The following is a 22,029-nucleotide window of genomic DNA, read 5'->3' as shown; positions in this document are numbered from 1 at the left end:
CTCTTGACACTCTAGCAAGTTACAAGAGAATATACAAAATCTAAATTCCAAAATAAAGTAGAAGTTCAACTGGAAAATGAATTTGATTAAAAAAAATGGGATAAATGTTTTTTAAATCAGCATTTGGCTGAAACTGATGAGAAATTAATCAGCATTACTTTTTAAACGTCTTTGCAACAGGATTAAAAAAAAAAGAAAAATACCTTGCAATGGTCAAAATTAAATCTAACATAAATCCTTCCACATTTAGTAGCATATGAAAACTAAGGGTTATTATTTATGTAAATTTAAGAAACAAACATAACCACACTTAGGGAAAAAATGTAATATTCTTTCTAAAACACTAAAAAGATACCAAAATATTGTGTGTTCTTCAAAGGATCACCTATGTTACACCAGCACTATGGCCCATAGTGGGTTTGGAAAAATATAACAAGATTCAATTTTATTATTTCATCACTATAATTTTAATCAGTAGGCACATTAATGTCACATATACTTTTTTAAATATAAATATTTTTAAAAGCTGTGTTTTACAATTCAACACCAAGAATACATAGCTGATAAAGGTTGTATAGGTAATCACTTTGTGTTAGAAATACAATCAGAATACTGTTTTGGTGAAAGAAAAATACCTTTGAATAATTCACATTCAGCAATAGTGAAAATGCTCTACATACACATCAACTCTGAACAACATATTTCAGTTCTGTTTCAAACCTGCTATGCCATCTATTGCTGTTTTGATGATTGCACAGTTCAACATAAAAATACATCCCACTCAGATTCTCAATAATAAGTCTGATTAGGCAGATAACTTCCCAATGATAAAAGCTTTTATTTTAAGACAAGTACTATGCAAATACAGCGTCGAAATCAGACTGCCTGTAATTGGGATAAAAAGACCACTCTAACAGGAACATAGCACATGTGATACCCGCTGTACTTCTCTGCCCTCATCCTGCATTCCTGCCTTTCTTCCTCCTCTCTGAAGTGCTAGATTAAAGTGTATTTACACTAGAAAGTTACTAAAAGGCTTAGTATGAGAGAACTATGTGTTTAAGAAAGCAAGACTTTCTAGATAAATCTCCAAATATGTTCTCATTTATGTTTTTATGACCTTTCTTATAAAGAGGAAGTGTTTTATGTGCAACACCTGCAGATAGAAATAAATCAACATTTCACTCAAGCCCAGTCCAGTACATCAAACATAAAATACAGATGTGAAGCAAACTACAATAGCAGCAGTGATTCTTAGGGCAACATGTGCAAAATCCAATATTTTGCTATCCATGTACATCATTGTGGTCAGAAAAGAAATGTGCCAAAACTCCCTTTCCCATTCCACTTGAACTGGTTCCCCACAATTCTAACAAACATCTCCTGTGACATTAAGTTGTCATCAGCTTGAGTGATCCCCAATTCACTCAACCTTTTCTTCTTCATCTGGCCTTTTTGTGTAGAGGCAGCAACTAATTCATTTACAATTTCACAATTTCCCTCGACTTCCTCAGAAAAGTCAGGGCTTGCATAAAGCTCCATTTTACCGGTCGCACATTCAATCAGCTCCTCTAGATCCACTCTTTCAGCTGCATCTGTCTCTTCACTTGTCTGAATTTTAAGTATTTCATTTTCTGGAGGAACAAACAAATTATAACAAGTTAAATATACAAACTAACCAAACTAAAACATATATATTTTTACAGTCGTTAGAGCTTTCAAGCTTTTTCTGCCAAGGATTCCTGCTGTCATCTGACTTAATTTTACAAATTCTTTCCATAAGAATCTCAACAACACACACACACACAAGCAGCTGTCTTGCTCTATATGCCAAGGTTTCCTGACCCGCATTTAGGATCATCAGTTTTGAACTCTTTGTTTACCCTTTCATCCTAGAATCTCATTCCCTTAGACATTTCCTGGGTATTTATTATCTACTAAGCACTATGTTAGGAGCTAGGATGCAAAGATTAGTAAGACAGTGCTAGTTTTCTTAGATGAACTCCCCATCTAGTAACTAATTCTAGATGAGCCCTATGATCCCCGCTTCCCAGTGTTACTTTCATGATTGTTAAACAGCAAAAGAATTTTGCATTGTAATTTTGCAATGTAGTTAAGGTTACTAATCACTTTTCTCCAGCTAGTTGCAGAAAAGGAAGTCAGAGATTCAAAGCATGAATGATTTGCCTTGAGGGAGTTTCATTATTGCTGAGTGGAGGAGGCCACAGGGCAAGGACCTGAGAGTAGCCTCTATGAGCTGTGATCCCCGGCCAACAGCCAGCAAGAAAACAGAGACCTCAGTCCTACAACCTAAATGAATGGATTCTGCCACTGAATGACATGAGTAAGCTTGGAAGAAGATTCTTCCAACAGAGCTTTCAGATAAGAGTCCTGCCCCACTGACACCTCAATTTCACCCTTGTGAGACCTGGGAGGAGATAATTTGCAGAGAGATAACTGAAGTGGATCCTGAAGGATGACAAGGACTACTCTTTAAACTGCTTTAAACTTTCCTCATCCACATCAATGCTTAATCCTTCTCTCTGACTGAGATTTAATAATGATCTGTGTTCGTGGCTTGAAATTCATGAATTTCCACTGAGTTAGCTCACCTTTGCTGCTAAGAAAGGCAGGTGACAGGGTGCATTTACTTCCACCAATAAAAAATAGAGACAAACTATACTATGCCCTCTAGTAAATGCAGCCTTCAACCTGGCCCATTCAGTTCACTGTCTCCATCCTTAACAAATGCCAGCAGGAGCCACCACTGCTATCATACTCCTTTCCTTATTCTACACATTTATAGAAAGCCAAGCATAAGAGAACTTCCAGACCACAGAAACCACAAAACGAAGGTTGTGAATAACAGTTGAACTAGTTGACCTTGAAAGTTTCTTCCACCCTGAGATTCTGTAATGTTATGACTTTACCAAGCTTCTCTATCTCCATACCCAAGCATGTTCCAGCGATCTTTTTTAAGGAGAGAAGGAAAACTCAGATCATTAATCAGAGTTTAATGCTGAAATAAAGTAAATTAGATACGGTTTTATATTTTTTTTTAAAAATTACTAAATATAGCATACCTTCAATTCCATCTTCGGCATTTTCTTGCAGGTCAGAGAAAATGGTAGGTTTCACCAAGACAACGCCGTAACCTTCATTATTATGTATGATATTATTCACCATGGATATTTTGGGAATGTCATAATGCTCATCTAAGAAGTCCTGTAACGTTGAAAATGAATGTTTCAAGGAACTGTCACATTCAACACTGCCTGCTTTAAAAATTTGACTTTTTTCATGCTATTCTAAAAATAAAGTAGAAAAGCTATGCTTATTAATATGTTGTAGTACAGTCTGAGCTCTGAGTGACACAGCATTCTTCTGTCATTTCTACAGATTCACAGCAAAGCATTCTCGCAAGAGACTTTCAATTGCCAACTACTGATATTACTGAAGTTTATATACTGTTTACGCTTTTTAAACCAGAAAACAACAGAAACCAACATGAAGATTTAATAAAATATAACTTCTTAAGTGAAACCATTCTAACCTTGGAAAAGATGGTGTTTGGTCGATGCTCACCTTAATGAGGATCCCTTCCTTGCAGTGATGGATCCCATTGTCACTCAGGGTACACTTACTCCCAGGATATATTTCTATACCAGCACCCTATAAGTTACAATTTGAGGTAGTGTCATCAGTTTAAAAAATGGATGACCATAAGGGGTTTACAATCACTTCTTGCCTTTAACACAGCGCAAATGTAAAGTACAAGGATAAAGTGTTTTACAGATAAGTTTTACTAGGTATTTCTAATCAACATTTCCATTTGCTCTATTTACAGCAAATTGTTGATCATTGATCACTTTCAAAAACCACACACACACACTAACACCAGCTAAGAGTGTCAAAATTTGATTCCTGTTCCATTCTCTTTCATTCTGAACAAATCAGTTTTCTGACTCTGCCAAAAAAAAAACCGTTTAACAATTTTGTTGAAAGATGCACTTATTCAAAATGACCATTCGCTCAGAAATACTCAATTAGTTGGAAGACATATTTGAGCCTAGTAAGACATTGCAATTTGAGGATAGAAACAGAACTTATGTTTTTTAAAATATGCCAGTTTTAAAATAACTCAACTTAACTTAAAAAGCACTTGAATGATTTAAACAATAGCCTCTACTAAGACACACATATTAAAATTAGCAGCTAATTCAAGTGTCATTTATACAGAGAAACCAGAAAGATTCATACATAGTCCAATTCTCTCATACTGCCCCTTGGCACCATATTACCAACAAAAAATAAACAGTAATAGGAATAATTTATTTCCTAATGCTATCTTAGACACTTTGGGAAGCAAAAATGACTCACTCAAACCTCTACATGTATTTAAGAAACCATTTAGAAAACACAACGTCATAGATGAAAAGGGCTACCATAACCATTTATGACACATCTAAGGCATGTATGTTGAAATGTTTTACTAGAAGTTGTGTACCATGAGAAAACACTTATTATTACTTCCCCCTTTACACTTGGCTGGGTGATATGTATACACTAACCTAAACCTTCTGTAGAGAGGTAAAAAAAAAAAAAAAAAAAAAACCTGCTAATTGGGCCTTCAGCTCAGAGATTTTCAGCTTGGGGTTATGTGCAAAAAAAGATTAAGGGATGATTATATTAAAGATAACATATACACCAAAATAGTTAGAATTAAATACCAAACTATCAGAAATCATGTAAAATTTTAAAAGGAGAACAATTTAAATCAGCAGCCACCTAGCAAATGTTATAAGCATATTCAAAACATGTTATCAAGGTGAACAGATATTTGGCAATTAAAAAGGAATTGAGGATACTACCACTTCTGGGACAAGTAGATGTGCCTATTCCCCCTGTTAAGTACAACTAAAAACCATGGACACTATACAGTTGTCCCTTGGTATCCCTGTGGGAGTGGTTCCAGAAACCCCTGCAGATACCGAAATCCATGGATGAACAAGTCCCTTATATGAAATGATGTAGTACTTCGCATATACCCTGCACACATCCTCCTGTATACTTTAATAAATCATCTCTAGATTACTTATAAAACCTAGCACAATCCCTACGCATCACTTCATTCACATGGATTCAACACAGTACTTGGTGCACCACAAATTCAAGTTTTGCATTTTGTAACTTTGTGGAAATTACTTTTCCGAATATTTTCAATTCACAGTGGGGTGAATCCATACATGGGAAATCCACGGATATAGGAGACCACCTGTTTATAAAATAAACATAAGAAGACTGACCAGTGGGAAAAGAAGAGCAGACCAGCTAGGGACCTCAAGACCTGTGGAATGAAACCAATGCAGTGGTAAGTTCCCTGGGTTTCTTTTTGCCTCATAATGCCCAGCCCAGGAGCTGAATAAGCTGGCAATCCAGAAACAGCACAGACACAGACCAGAAAAGCCCCCCCAAAATTGCTCTGTCTAGCAAAAGGACCAGGTAACCTAGAAAGACAGAAAACTTTTAGATAACATCTCCATTCCAGTCAAACACCACAGAAACAACAGCAGCCTCTCCCCTACGCATGCCAGTAAAGGTCAAAAGGGGAGCCTCGACTTCCACCATCTCAAGGTTGTAACCAAGTGCCCCAACATCCCCACCAGGGTGGTATCAGAGAAGGCCAAGGAGGGAGCCAGGATGCTCATTCCCACCAGCCAGTAATAATCCTCCTCCCCCTTCATGCCCCCACCCCGTAGCACTGTCAGTGGAGACTACATGGGGAGCCAGAACTTGCACCCCTGTTGGAGTGAGCAGGACTCACTCCATGCTGGAAACTAAAACTACCTGGGCTATAGGCAAAATTTTTAAAGAGACAGTTTTTTTCTTAGCATGTATTTCTTTTTTCACAGTTATTTGATATTTTGAACCTTGGTTATGGGGCAAGATGACATTATTTACATAAATGTAAAGTTGTTTTCCAGTCAGCCTGGAGGTGCAGACTTGCATGAGACATACTATCCAGATCCTGAGAAATCAAGGAAGACATCAGTAAAGCTATGCTGATTCCACTCCTCCAGCAGGACCCTAAGATAGCACTAAGGATGGGAACAGAAAACAGACAGAGCCTTGGTGAGACCTTACAACTGGCCCCTCTCACAGAGCCCCTGCAGTTCACATCCCCCTTCCTCCTGCTCTCCACTTCTCACGTTCCATTCCCTCAATCTCCTCTTTAAAAAACCTTCAGTAAATCTGAATCAGGGAGAAGGCTTTCATCTGGCCACTCTCCTTCAGTTTTACTGGAGAGATGAGTTAGCCTAACACCTCTCCTCAGATCACTGGTATTTCTGAATTAAAGCTGACTTCCATTTCCACCAACATTTGCCTTTTGAATTGTTTATGTTTGGGGTAGGCAGCCGGACTTGCGTTCATTAACAAGATTTTGACAAGCCTAAGTCAGGAGCTAAATGCCCTGGGGTAACAGATTTTTGCAAGCCAAACCAGGGTTTTTGTTTGGGGCAGGCAGAGGACTAGGGCCCAGTAACACCCCCGCCAGACATTAATGAGGTGCCTACCCTCTCCCCACTGGGGTAGTATCAGTGCAAACTTAGTGGAGAGTCCAGACTTTCATCATTGCCCAGTGGTAACAAGACCACCCCCAAGTGGTGTCAGTGGAGATCACATGGGAAGCTAGAAGTCCCACTCCTACCCAGCAGTAACAATGAGCTCCCCTACCCACCTTGGGTATCAATAGAGGCCAAGTGGGAATTTTGACTTCTACCTCCATCTGGAAGTAACAAGGTGGTACTTAACCCTCACCCTGACCCCTTCTATAGTAGTCTCAGAGAAGTCCAGCTAAAACAGAAGATCGAGACTGCCATAACATAACACAAAAATGTCCAGATTTCAAAAGAAAATCACTTGCCATACCAAAAACCAGGAAGATGTCAAACTGAATAAGACAATCAATAGATGCCAAAACCAAGATGTTAGACATGTTAGAATTAGCTGACAATGATTTTAAAGCAGCCATGATAAAAATGCTTCAACAAGCAATCATGAACATACTTAAACAAAAAATGAAAGTCTCAGCAAAGAAGCAGAAGGATAAAGAACCAAATGGAAATTTTAGAACTGAAAAATAGCTGAAATAAAAAAGTGGATGGGCTAAACAGTAGAATACAAAGAAGAGAGGAAAGAATCAGTGAACTGGAAGATAAAACAATAGAAATTACCCAATCTGAATCATAGAAAATATACAGAAAAAGAAAATGAGAGTGCCTCAGGAACCTGATGGACTATGACAAAAGATCCAAAATTCATATTCTCAGAATCATGGAAGGAAAGAAGAAAGAGGATAAAATTAAAAAACAATTTGAAGAAATACTGTGTAAAAATTCCCAAATTTGGCAAGAGACAATAAACCTGCAAATTCAAGAAGCTGAGCAAACCCCAAACAGGATAAACTAAAAGACATCCATTCCAAGATCAATCATAATTAAATTTCTGAAAGCTAAAGGGAAAAAAAAGTCTTGAAAGCATCAAAGAAAATCACTTACATATAAGAGAAAAAATGTGATTGAGAACAGATTTCTCATTAGAAACTACAGAGGCCATCAAGGGTTCAGATCTCCATTCTGGCCAGCCACACAAAAAAAAAAAATTTATTAATAAAAAAAATGAAAGAAAGAAAGAGACTATAAAGGACAGATGAAAGTAGCACAGTATTGTTCAAGGGCTGAAAGAAAAGAACTGTCAACCCAGAATCCTATACTCAGTGAAAATATTCTTCAGAAATGAAGAGGAAATCAAAGCATTCTAAGAAGAAGGAAAACTAAAAGAATTTGTCACTAGCAGACTTACCCTAATAGAATGCCTAAAGAAAGTTCTCTAAACAAAAAAGAAAAAATAAAAGAGGGAATCTTGAAACATCAGAGAGGAAGACAGTGAGAAAAATATAAGTACATACAATAGGGTTTTCTTCTCTTCTTGAATTTTCTAAATTATGTTTGATGTTTAAAACAAAAATCATGACATTGTCTAATGTGGTTGTACATGTATATAAAGGAAATATTTATAACAATTACAAGGAGTCTTCAAAAAGTTCATGGAAAATGCATACTATGAAAAAACTATGTATGGATTGCATTTTTTTTTGCACTAAAATAAACTCATACTAACTTGTTATAACATGTCTGAACAGGATCTAGTTTGAGGCACTAAGAAGGATAAGACATCAGTTTGAAAAGAGCCTCTATTGGAGCAACATGAATTCTACTAAAATTGAAGAACGAACATCAAATTGAGGTGAGGCTTGGGTGGAAGAATGGGTAAAATCACGGATGCTTTATGAAAAGTTTATGGGGACAATAACCCAAAGAAATCAGCAGTTTACAAGTAGGTAACTTGTTTTAAGAAGAGACAAGATGATGTTAAAGATGAAGCCTAGTTGGCAGACCACCCATATCAATTTGCAAGGAAAACATTAATCTTGTTCATGCCCTAATTGAAAGGAAATGAATTAACAGCAGAAACAATAGCCAACACTACAGACATCAACTGGTTCAGCTTATACAACTCTGACTGAAAAATTATAGTTGAGCAAACTTTCTGCTCAGCAGATGCCAAAACTTTGTGCCCAGATCATCTGCAGCATTCCAATGGAAAGAGACCAGAACTTACAATGGAAATTTTAAACCAGTGGGATCAAGATCCTGAAGCATATCCTTGAAGAATTGTAACAGGAGATGAAACAAGCCTTTACCAGTATGATCCTGAAGACAAAGCTCAATCAAAGCCATGGCTACCAAGAGACAGAAGTGGTCCAGTCAAAGCAAAAGTGGACTGGTCAAGAGCAAAGGTCATGGCAACAGTTTTTTGGGATGCTCAAGGCATTTTGCTTTTTGACTCTCAGGAGGGCCAAAGAATGATAACATCTCATTATTATGAGAGTGTTTTGAGCAAGTTAGCAAAGCTTTAGCAGAAAAACACCCTGAAAAGTTTACCACAGCAATGCTCCTGCTCATTCCTCTCATTAAACAAGGGTAATTTTGCAAATTTCAATGGAAAAATCATTAGGAATCCACCTTCCAGTCCTGATTTGGCTCCTTCTGACTTCTTTTTGTTTCCCAATCTTAAAAAAATCTTTAGGCACCCTTTTTTTTGTTGTTGTTAATACTGTAAAAAAGACCGCATTGACATAATTAAATTCTCAGGACCCTCAGTTCCTTAGGGATGGACTAAATGGCTGGTATCATCACTTACAAAAGTGCCTGGAACTTAATGGAGCTTATGATGAGAAATAAAGTTTATATTTTTTATTTTTATCTTTTAATTCTATTTTTCACAAACTTTTTTAAGTCCTCTCATATAAAAGGGAGATAGTAGAGTGGCATAAAGGAAGGTAAGGTTCTATACTTCACTCAAACTGGTGAATGATAACACCAATAAACTGTGATGTTATGTACATATAATATAATACCTAAAGCTACAAAAGAGATATACGTAAAAACAAATGAAGTTCTGAAAAATGTTCAGGTAGCCCACAGGATATCAGAAAAAAGAAAATCAAGAAATAAAAAAACAGAACAAACAGAAAAACAAAACAGGGCCGACCCCGTGGCTCACTCAGGAGAGTGCGGCGCTGGGAGCACCAAGGCCGCAGGTTTGGATCCTATACAGGGATGGCCGGTGCTCACTGGCTGAGCGCGGTGCGGGCGACACCAAGCCAAGGGTTACGATCCCCTTACCAGTCACAAAAAAAAAAAAAGAAAAGAAAAGAAAAACAAAACAAAACAAAGGCAGACTAAAGACTTAACATCAATAATTATACTAAATGTAAACAGTCTACATACACCAATTAAAAGACAGATTGGCAAAATCTCACTTCAAACAGAATAATATAAGCATGTTAAAAGTAAAAAAATATGGAAAAAGATATATCATGCAAATATTAATCAAGGGAAAGTAGACGTAGCTATATTAATATCAGATAAAGGAGACCTTGGAACAATGGAAATTACCAGAGACAGACAGTAAAATTATATAATGATAAACAGACTGATTCACCAAAAAAGATATAGCAGTCCTAAATGGTACACACCAATTAACAGAACTGCAAAACATGTGAAGCAAAAACTAATAGAACCAAAAGGAGAAACAAATCCACAAGTATAGTTAGACTTCAATTCTGCTCTCTCAGCAACTGATAGTACTAAAGAGAAAATCAGAAAGAATATAGAAAAACTCAACAACACCATCAACCAACCTGATCTAGTTGACATTTATACAATATACCACCCAACAACAGAATACACATTCTTTTCATGTGCCCATGGAACATACCAAGATAGACCATATCTCAACAAATTCAAAAGAAATGAAATCATATAGTGTGTTTTCTGACTACAATGGAATCAAACTAGAAATTAACCAAAGAAAGATAACGATAAAACTCCAAATACTTGGAATCTAAACAACACACTTCTAAACCTGCATGGGTCAAAGAATAAAAATATAACATATCAAAATGTGTGGAACACAGCTAAAGCAGAGCCAAAATGGATTTATAGCACTAAATGCATACACTAGAAAAGAGGACAATTCTCAAATCAATAATTTAAGCTCTCATCTGAAGAACCCAGAAAAAAGAAAATAAATCCAAAACAAGCAGAAGGAATGAAATCATAAAGAACAAAAAATAAAATAAAATTGAAAATGGGACAATATTAGGCTGGCCCGTGGCTCACTCGGGAGAGTATGGTGCTGATAACATCAAGGCTATGGGTTCAGATCCCATATAGAGATGGCCAGTTAGCTCATTGGATAAGCATGGTGCTGACAACACCAAGTCAAGGGTTAAGATCCCCTTACTGGTCATCTTTTAAAAAATTTTTTTAAATTAAAAAAACTTAAAAAAAAAAATTGAACAATAGAGAAAAACAATCAATGAAACCAAGAGTGGGTTCTTAAAAAGAGAAAAGGGAGACACAAACTACCAATATCAAGAATAAACAGGGATTATCACTACAGACCCCACAGACATCAAAAGAAGGAAATACTAGGAACAATTCTATACATGTAAATTTGACAACTTAGAAGAAATGTTCCAATGCCACATAAAGCGCAAACTACCAAAATGTACTCAGTATAAAATACCAGGGTACTTCAAAAAGTTCATGGAAAGATTCATATTATCTTTTAATTCTATTTCTCCATGAACTTTTTGAGTACCCTCATAAATCATTTGAATAGCCCCATAACTATTAAGGAAATTGGATTCATAATTGAAAAACTCCCAAAAGAAACATCTCCAGGCCAATTTGGTTTCACTGGAGAAATTTATCAAATGTTTAAAGAATCAACATCAAGTCTACACAATCTTTTCTAGAAAATAGAAGAGAATACTTCAGAATTCACTTTATAAAAGTTGGTATCACTCTGATACCAAACCTGGACAAAGACATAGTAAAAAAAAAAAAAAAGAAAAAGAAAACTACAGACCAATATCATGAACACAGATGCAAAATTTCCAAACAAAATAGTAGCAAATGTAATCCAGCAATATATAAAAAGAATTATATATCATGATCAAATGAGGTTTATTCCAGGGACACAAGACTAGTTTAAAATTTGAAAATCAATCAATGTAACCAACTTTTTGTTCAATGAGAAAAATCATGTGATCATAGCAATCACTGCAGAAGAAACATTAAGAAACATCAACACCCACTTATGATAAAAATTCTGAGAAAAACAAAAATGGAGGGGAGCTTCCTCAATTTGATAAAGAATATCTACAAAAAACCTAGTTAACCTTATATTTGATGGTGAAATGCTGATACATTCCCCCTAATATCAAAAACAAGATAAGGATATCTGCTCTCACCACTTTTATTCAAGATAGTGCTGAATTTCTAGCCAGTGCAATAGGCAAGAAAAGGAAACAAAAGGCATAAAGATCAGAAAGGAAGAAATAAAAGTGTCCCTATTTACAGATGATATGACGGTTTATATAGAAAATCCCAAGGAATCTACCAAAACACTCAGAATTAATAAGTAAGGTTTAGCAAGGTCACAGGATACAAGATAAACATACAAAAATCAACTGTATTTCTATATGCCAGTAATGAACATCAAAATTAAAAATACAGTGTGACTTACAATCACTCAAAAAAATGAAATACTTAGGTATAAATGTAACAAAACATACAACATTTGTGTGCCAAAAACTACACAATGCTGATGAAAAAAATCAATGATCTAAATAAATACATTGTGTTCAGATTGGTACATTGTGTTCAGATTGAAATACTCAACATAATAAAGACATCAATTCTTCTCAAATTGAGGAATAGGTTTATTGGAATTCCTATCAAAATTTCACAAGATTATTCTAAAATTTATATTGAAAGGCAAAGGAACTACAAGAGCTGAAACAATTCTGAAAAAGACAAAAAGTGGAAGGAATCACTCTACCTGATTTAAAAACTTAATATATAGCTACAGGTATTGGTGGAGAGATAGGTAAACAGATCAGTGAAATTTGAACAGAGAACCCAGAAATAGTCCTACACAAATATGCCCAAATAATTTTTGACAAAGACGCAAAACCAATTTAATGGAGGAAGGATAGTCTTTTCAAGAAGTGTACAGGAACAACTAACTGGACATCCACAGGCAAATAAACAAATCTTGACCTAAACTTTACATCTTCTACCAAAAATAACAAAAAAATGAATCACAACCTATGTAAAATGTATAACTACAAAATTTTTAGGAAAAAAATAGGAGAAAATACCATCTGGCTTCCAAGAAAAAAAAAGAGAGAGAGAGAATATCATACCTTGGCACCATATAAATCCGAGTTTTTCATTAAAAATTCCGCTGATGTTCTTACTATGACTCCTGTAGTTTCACATTGCAGTACACAGTTTTCCAACGTAGTCTTGCCACGGTGAATGACTATGATGAAAGCATACAATCGACTGCTTTAAGAAGTAATGCGCCTTTTCCTATATTAGAAATAGCCTAGAGCTGATGTTAGATAAAGTCTAAATATTTCTCAATAGCTACCATTTAAACTTTGCTACCTGAGTTACAATTTCATAAAACATAAACAATGACAATTTTGAATTATTTTCTAAAATCTAAAAGCAACATTCTTTAAAAAGAAAAACTTGACCTCAGAAATGCAAGAGCACTTTTCATTATCAAAAAAATGTATCAGAGAGCAATTTTGGGAGAAGAAAAAGACCCTGATTCAAGAAAGGGGATACAGATCCTAGGAAACAAATACTGAAGATAGCTAGTTTCAGACCAGTGTTAAACTGAATACAAAGAACACAGATCACAACATTGGAAAGCTGAAGAAAGTTGAAGAAGGAAGAAAAAAAACAATCACACAGAAAAGAAACCAATATTAAACTAACAAATTTTCAAGATAGGCTTTCACTTTGAGGTAAGCATCCTAAGTCATGGTGCTACATATGTACATAAATAAATAATCAGCCTTCCATATACTCAAGAGTGGTATTTCATAAAATTATCTTCCATAGAAAGTAAAATTTGCCTTCAAAGCCTAGGACAAATCATACAACAAATTTTCAGATACTTACTTAAGATTCCTTCTACAGCATCATGCTGAACAAATTTTATGTTGGAGATTTTAATATCTGCACCGGTGCAATCCACAAAAGTGTCTCCTTTGCCCCTCTTTTCTATCACAATATCATCTGGTAGACCATATCCTAAGGAAGAGAGCAAGAACACTTAAGGTGGGTGAAAGGAAATGTCTAAACACAAAAATGCTAGAACACATTTCTCTGGTTCAAATGACTCCAAATGATAATTTGAGACCAGTCAACCCAGTTGCATTTAAATAAAATAGAATAATCTATCCACATTATCTTGCTTAATTTAAACCAGAGTATCCAATTTTTAACAATAACAACTCCTTAATTTGTCCCCATATCCGAAAGACTACCCTATCAACCATCTCAGACCAGCTGAGCACTAAATTCACTTATAAAAACTGCTATAAAAAATAAATAGGATTATTTAATCCTAAGGACTCACAGCTAGGTCAAAGGGTTTTAAAGTATTCAGCCTTTCTAAGCTTTTTTTCTAACTCTAAGATTCTATGATTCTAACACAAATTACATTTGAATAAACCTAAGCATCTCTCAAGATTATCTAATGTTGATTTTCTCTTAAACAGAATGACTTAAAATCTGACAAACTGGCAACAGGAAAAAAGATCTGCCTTGTTAGCCAACAAAAAACATCAGACCTCTATAAATCCTAATCGAGCTAATAATGCAGGCTGAGCCCTCTGAATAGGTTTACAAAACATTGGAGTATCAAAAAACTAGAACTTGCCTGACTTTCTCTGTAAAACATAGACAAAGCTATAAGTAAGAAATAATGGTCATTGTCTAAAGATGAGTCTTCGTTTGAGTAAATGAAAGCAGTAACTGCATTAAATAAGCAAAGCCACTGAATTTATCTACACTTGAAGAGTACAGACAAGTCTTCAGGGGCACTAGAGAATGTAAGAGGACTAGATACACTGGAATGTTACCAGGGTAGACTGTGGATGACTGAATTATGAGACTTTTGCTTCTGATTCTTTCTATAAGTCTGCCTGTACTTTGCATATTTTCTACAATAACCATTGTTTTTTGCCATCAGAAAAATAAAAAATATAAAATGAATTGTTTATTGAGAAAAAGCAGATTATTACACAAATTACGTATTCTTAGCATTTTAAAACATAAAACCGTCACCTAAGTGAATGATTTTCTAAACGAGAAAGAGAAATACCCTGCACATAGTAGGTATTCAACATATATCTCATTATAATTGTTAGCTATAGATTATTATCAGACAAGTTTTCTTAACTCATGAACAAGTACTCCATATACTCCCACTAGAGATACCATCTGATTCCCCAATTCTCAGAAATGCTCTCTGTTAGTAAATTTACAGTCATTTTTACACTTAACTATTAGAATTCTATAAGGTTTTTTATGACACTCTGGCAATTACATTATAATTTCCTCACCAATCTAAGAACTCTTATCTACCATACAATCTATAATATCAATGTTATTTTCACTACGCCAAAAAATAAAGTGTTTTTATTGCAGTAATTTATCCTGCAGATGTGTTATTTATACACATACAACTATTATAAATCAAATATCGGAGAGAAGAAAGAATAAGAATTACACACATAAAACAAAAAAGGGGGTGAGGTGATGTACTAGTGAACAGCAGGAAATTAAACTCCCAGCCTTGCTTCCATTAAGAAGTTTTGACAAGATAAAGATAAAGAACATAGCTTAAACAGTTTGTGAACATCTGCACAAGTCCCAAAATGATATATGATTTTTTACAAGTTTTATTGCTAAGTTGAAGCTGTTTTGTTAAACAGTTGAACAGGTGCATCTAAATTGACATGTTATGGAAATATGAGACCAAGATGAATGATTGTAACCTAAATTTAGGAATCATTTTAAAGGAACAATAAGATAATAACTGCTAAAAAGTTATTTTTAATAGAATCTTTCCACATTAATATTCTCAAAGGTATACTGTGGTCAAGTTACAAAGTGTAGCATTTGTGACATTCAGCAAGCTTTTAAAGAATTAAGATAATTTTTTGACACCAATTTCAAGTTAAATGTACTTCAATATAACTCTTACAAAAATAAGCTAAATTTAAAACAAACAAAAAAACCAGCATGCACCAAGATAGCTCCAACGTACATGAGATTAAGAGCAAAAAACAAAAAAAATACTTAACTTAAAAATAAACTGTTGGGAATTTTTTATTCTAGAAATTAGATTTCCTTTCCATAACCCACCCATAATCTGAAAGTATGTTTCTTCCTAACGCTTTTTTTTTCTATATGTGCCTATGAACATCTTCCCAACATATATACTGCCACAAAGAACCATAACTCAAGTTGCTCAAACACTGGGTCAAACCCCCATAAGCTTTAAATAACCTTAATGTATCAAGGCAACTCATGTGAAATCAAATGGGTTGAAGTCACATTCTTGGAGCTTCAACAAGACCAGTAATTTACTGTCTACTTAAACATATCATGCATGAGAGTTTGGTTGTGTGATTTTCCATACTCACCTTCCAATTCAATGGAGTCAGCAATGGAAAACGTGCCATGTATCACGTAATGACCAGGACAAACAATAACAGTGTCACCTTCGTAGCAGGCATTTATAGCAGACAACGGATCACTATGGAACTGAAAAAACAACATATTGCAAATACACACCCCTCCAAAAGCAACTGGAGTATTACTCCAGGTGCCTTCATCTCTCGCTTTGATAATGGAGCCAAAACTGCATATTGAATTATCTCCTCTGACAGTGCACTGAGCCCAGTGCATGCTGGAGAAATGACAAAGGGCAGCGCTCTCACTACTTCCCACTTCACAGAAAACCAGCTCTGAGAAGCACCTGTAAATACTTTGTAGAATTCATAATAACCTGGGATGAATAAGAAGAAAAAAATGCCACCCGGAGAGATAAACTCTCCTTTTACCTGAATTTCTATTTCTTCCTTACAAGGCTCCTCACAAAGCCTGTCCCTGAGCAGGGACCGCAGTAGACCAGTCATCATGGTGGAGGAGACCACATGGGTGACCTTCTGACCACTGGGACGGACGCCTTTTGCTTGGATATTAGAATTCTTCTGATAACCAAACACATATCTTAAAGAAACCAAACAAACCAATCAGTTCTCAGTAAGATAGCTAGTAAGGAGAGATGCTAACTAGCTAAAAATAACAAAGACATACATACCTCAACAAAGGATTCTCAATGAGTTTTAGCTTTTGTTTCAACTGTTCAATCTCCGAATATAATTTTAACCCTTCCACCATGGAGATGTTTTCCTGCTCAGAATCAGAGCTACAATTTGACAAACTGCTTCTCAGATTTAAAAATTTCCTGTAACTGTCCTCACACTGAGACAACAGATTGTGGTAGTCAATGATAAGTCCTGAAGGAACTCGGTCTTCAAGTATGTCATAATGCCTGAAAGTTAAAAAGCAAATTGAAATCCATTGCCTTTTCAGCACATTTTCCTGTCATTAAGACAGCCCATTTAGTCCTCAAAGATCCAGTAAGAAAAGCATTTTATAGTATATAACTCAGGTACATATTAAGTCTCTCTGAATAGCGTTCTATTCTAAGTGGAAGCTATCGAAAGTTTGAAGTACCACATCACTAAGGTCACTAATTTTTCTTCTTTTGAGGAGTTGGTTTTTTTTTTTTTTCCCTTGGATTCATGCATTTTGCTTTAGAAACACTGAAAGTTCATGTTGCACATTTGTAATTATTATTTAATAAGAAAGCATTTTCTTCTTATATATGATTCAAAATCTAAAGTGGGTGGCAGGGGGCAATTTGGACATGAGTGTTGGGAAGGAAGATCTTAAATCATTTCACAACAATGTTTAAGATTACCATATTTATAGAATCAATTAGAAATAATTCAAATCATCTAATCCTTCCTTGCATTTAAAGCACTACAGCACAAAATTATGCTGAATATTCCCTTAGGAAGAATATTAGAGAATTTCAAAAACACATGCCTTTGAGATAATGAGGGGAAAAAAATTAAGTTGTCATTACTAAACTAGAGAATGATTAAAACAAAATAGTCTTGTACTGGACATCCTACCAGCACTTAAAATTTATTAATTTGTATACCTTTTCAAATATAAAGACAAAAAAAGTATTTCTAGGTGCAATAAAATAATTTATAAGTGTACAATCAAGTGAATGGACATAAAATTATGAATCTGAAAATAAAGTACAATATTATTTATCATTACCTATAGTTTTAAAATAATTGCTGTATTTCTCAGTTAAAAATACATTGACTAGCTGTGCCTTAGGCAAGAGCTTCTCAATCCTGGCTGAATAGTAGAATCACCTGGGAATTTTTTAAAACTAGATTCTCAGGCCCCCATTCAGACCAATTAAATTAGTCTCTGGCAATAGAGAGGTTTTTTCCTTTTCTTTTCTTTTCTTTTTTAATGGGTAAATGGGGGGGTTATACAGTTCTCTGCATTTGGGGGTATGCTTGAAATTTTTCACAATAAAAAGTTTTATTTTTTATTTTTTTTAATAATATAGAATTAATAATATGATGAACTCTTAAAAATGTTCTTAACTATCTGATTTAGGAAATTCTAAACTGTCATAAGAGATGCAGAAAAGAAGTAAAGTAAGGAAAAAAACTTAGATCATAATGAGAAAGGAGTTTTGAGCTTGATTTCAATCTCCCATAATAAAGTCTGTCAAAGAAAATGAAGAATAGTTACATATTTAACAAGTTACTCAATGTATATAAAGATTATTATACCCTAAAAGAATTATGTAAAGTTAATGTTTGATTAAAATGTTTATATCAATGGTGCTTTGTAGACTGCTTAATAGGCTTTTATTTTTTTTTTGATTCTTTAAAAAGAGCAACAAAATTTGCACACCTTTATCCAGACTGACCAAGAATAAAAGAGAGAAGACAGAAATTATTAAAATTAGAAAAAAGGCAGGGGCATGGTAGATCAGTTGCTTCTATTACGCTGGAGTTGGCTTTGAGGAGAGAGACGTCCTCTTCTTTTTCTGGTCTCTGCTGTGACTCTCCTTGTGTCACTGCAGTCGAGTGCCTGGTGTGTCGCCCGCACGGTAGCTGTGGCTTCTGCTGTGGTGCCAAGCCACTTTTGCAGCAGCCATGGCTGTGGCGGGCCACCCGGGTGGAAGTGGTGTTTTCAGTGCGCTTTTTGCCTATTTCCAAGCACGGGAGACTGTCCTCGGATCCTGCCTAGGACCCCCGGGCTGCTCTGTTTTTTGCCTGCTTCTGGGGAGCTAGAGAGGTATTTTTTAAATATCCTTACGTATGCTAATATGTAGCCAAGATAACTACTGCTTTAGAAAAAAACGTTTTTAACTTAGTCATGCTCTAAATAAGATGAGAGGAAAAAAAACAGAACTACATCTGAAACAAATTCACATCAAATTATGGTGAACACTGAAAAAGTATTTAAAATGAACAAAAAATAATTTTTTTCCACTTTTCAAGTAAATGAATTAGCTGAAGACTGAAAAGCAAGGATTTTGTCTGCTTTAGTTAATCCACACTCATTTAAAGATATTCTGAAAATCCACTTTGCAAACAAGAAATCAGGGAACAAACTACCGACTGCTTGACCAGGTCTATTAAGTTGTGAAAATTAAGACTCAAATTTTAAAATAGTTTCTCAGCATTTCCAATATTCATGCCAATCAGCTTATTTCTTCTCATTACATAGATACTTTGTAGTCTGGAAGCAATGAACCAACATGTGTTTCAGAACCCTAAGTTCTGAAGCAGTGTATTTTGAGTGAGAAAGGAAAAATATTTATCGCACAGTGCAAAATCAATACAGTATGGTTTGATTCCTTTTAAATCCTGCCTGTTGATAGCTCTACTCCTATCTCAGCCCAAGGACCTTTTTAAAGAGTCTGCCTACATTTGATAACATTCTAGTTTCTCCATCAAGTACCATAGTTTCTTCATTCTCCATAACTGAAAAAAAATCCTCCCTTATGCTTTCCCATCTGCCAGTAATGTACAAGGTGTGTATGTAAATCGTTTCTTGTTGTTAGCATATGCAAGGCTGTCAAATCAATACAATTTTTTTCCAAGTAAAGAGCAAATCTGCAAGATATGCACCTACCATTACATTTTACTTCAATCAAAGCAAATCATTGTTCTTTAACAGTAAGTGTATCAAACCTAGAAAATATTCAGGCTTATCAAAATTCTGGCATTTTATTGAATACACTTTGGGAAAATAGGAAATATACAATGGAAAAATGGGAAAAGCTGAATAGAAATCACAGCCAGTTGATGAAGAGCTGGAATCAGACATAGGTAATTCTAAATCAGGTAGAACCATTAATCAGACTTTCATATATTTTTATTTTATTATTATTTACTATTTAAACCATGAGAAACTTATTAAGTTAAATTATATTCCACAAAATGTAAAGGTTAACTGCCTTGTATAATCAAATCATCTTTCACACAGGAAAAAAAAATTACCTTCTACAATTTTTTTGGATTGCAAGTTATAATTTTATTCTTATTGCAGCATGGGCTGTTAAATCACTGCTCATAAATACAAGGAAAAAATAGCTGGTCTTAGATCACCATCTAGTGGAAGGCTAGTAAAAAACTATTTGGGTTACATGGTTGATTTTGGTATTTTTTATGGAAAGGTTTTTCCCTGCCAAAATATGATAAATTAGAAGAATGTGTTTAGTTGTCTTGGAAATCTTTATTCACCACCAATATTAGCTATATAATAGTATTTCCATCTATTTGTCAAATAAGATTTAAGGCAAGATTTTGATAAAACATCCTGAGATAAGCCTAGTGAACCCTTGACCTTGGTCAAGTTCCTATAGGAACTTAGAGGAAAGCCATATACCTTTAAAAGTATTCTAAAAAATTAAAGCAAAGTAGTCTTCTATAATTCAAATAACTTCACTGTTTTTCAAACAATTGTCTTTGAATGTAACAAAGGGCTTTTAACACACTACATCAATTGAATTTTATTCAGATTTACAAAACACAGAGCTGTTTTTGTTTTTGTTTTTTTTTAAAGATGACCGGTAAACTTCCAGTCAAGATGGCGGAATAGAGGGTCCCCAGCGTCACTCTCTCCCACAAATCAACGAATTTACAACTATAAAAATGTAATATCAGCCAAGCTGGGGCCGCTGGAGCTCAGGGGAAGAGGAGGAGAGACCTATGGAACTCATGAAGGCAGGAGAAACCATGAAGAGAGAAAGAAAAAACTGCTCTCAGTGTTTTGGGCTGCGGCCACTTTAATGCTGGAACACATGGAGCAGGAGCTGGCAGAAGCTGCAGCTGTGCCCTTTAAATGGAGTTACTTGGAGGCGGAAGTGGAGAAGAGGACTTTGGCGGCCCCCGGGACAGCAAGACCACTGACAGGGTTCCCGTGGACCCACACAAGAGGAGCCAGAACAGCTGAAAAAGTGAAGCCACTCAGAGGCCGGTGAGTCATCACAAGGGACTGGCGCACGGCCCATCCCATGGGAAGAGTTTGGAGCATGGGCCCACCAGGAGAACATTGGGACATAGCAGGGACAGCTGATCCACCCCCAGTCAGTGCAGGACCACTCAGAGGAGACTGGTCAGGAATGCAGAATTGCAAGGGGTGCAGTCTGATGAAAAAACTCAGGCCCAGGTCAGAGTTTCTACACAACCCAGGTGCACCGAGTATCTGGAGAGCTGGAAGTACCTATAAGGTCAACCATTAAACCCTGAGCTGCACAAAAAGTCTTCCCTAGGGAAACAGCAGCAAAGCAGAAATTTAGCTCAACAGCACAGCTCAAGTACTGGTTCCCACAGGAAGTTCCCCGGTTTTAGAAGCAAGCAAAGGACAAAAAGTTAGTTCTGGCCCAGGCACATCATGAATGCCTTGGGGCCCACCAGGGGATATGAAGCATGAATACAGGGGCAGGACCTGCCCACAACCACTCACACCACCAGCACCTCAGGGCCCCACCCAGAATTCAAGGATTGGAGTCAGGACCAGACGCCACTCCCACTTACCAGCACACCACCAATGCCTAGGGGCCCGCCCAGGGACCTGGGGCTAATAGCCAGGGACTGGACCCCCTTTCCACAACCAGGCATGCTGTGACAGTGCCTCAGGGCCCCACCTGGGGACCCAAGGCATGGAGAAGGGGACTGAACCTCCCTCCCACAACCAGGCACACCACGCCAGCACCTCAGGGTCTGCCCAAGGACCCAAGGCATGGAGAAGGGGACCAGACACACCTCCCACAACCAGGCACACAGCACCAGCGCCTTGGGGCCCACCTAGGGACCCTAGGCATGAAGAAAGAAAGGGACCGGAACCTCTCCCACAACCAGGCACCCTGCGCCAGCTCCTTGGGGCCTGTGCTGGGACCTGGGGC

At 36.2% G+C, this 22,029-nt stretch overlaps 1 protein-coding gene across 1 annotated transcript in view; it reads right to left on the bottom strand.

Annotated features, from left to right (window-relative positions):
* Nucleotides 1-1,308: 1,308 nt before the first annotated feature.
* SHCBP1 (SHC binding and spindle associated 1) overlaps nucleotides 1,309-22,029 on the bottom strand; it is a 32,288-nt gene continuing 11,567 nt past the window's right edge. Inside the window, exons 6-13 of the mRNA XM_063112933.1 lie at nucleotides 16,831-17,064; nucleotides 16,571-16,739; nucleotides 16,151-16,271; nucleotides 13,617-13,748; nucleotides 12,845-12,963; nucleotides 3,586-3,672; nucleotides 3,084-3,225; nucleotides 1,309-1,634 (exon numbers count right to left, since the gene is read on the bottom strand). Coding sequence (XP_062969003.1) covers nucleotides 1,309-1,634; nucleotides 3,084-3,225; nucleotides 3,586-3,672; nucleotides 12,845-12,963; nucleotides 13,617-13,748; nucleotides 16,151-16,271; nucleotides 16,571-16,739; nucleotides 16,831-17,064 — 1,330 coding nt within the window. The remainder of the gene's footprint in view (nucleotides 1,635-3,083; nucleotides 3,226-3,585; nucleotides 3,673-12,844; nucleotides 12,964-13,616; nucleotides 13,749-16,150; nucleotides 16,272-16,570; nucleotides 16,740-16,830; nucleotides 17,065-22,029) is intronic.

This window comes from Cynocephalus volans, chromosome 10 (genome assembly GCF_027409185.1).
Source record: "Cynocephalus volans isolate mCynVol1 chromosome 10, mCynVol1.pri, whole genome shotgun sequence".
Lineage (NCBI taxonomy): Eukaryota > Metazoa > Chordata > Mammalia > Dermoptera > Cynocephalidae > Cynocephalus > Cynocephalus volans.
This window is presented reverse-complemented; position numbering and strand designations above follow the sequence as displayed.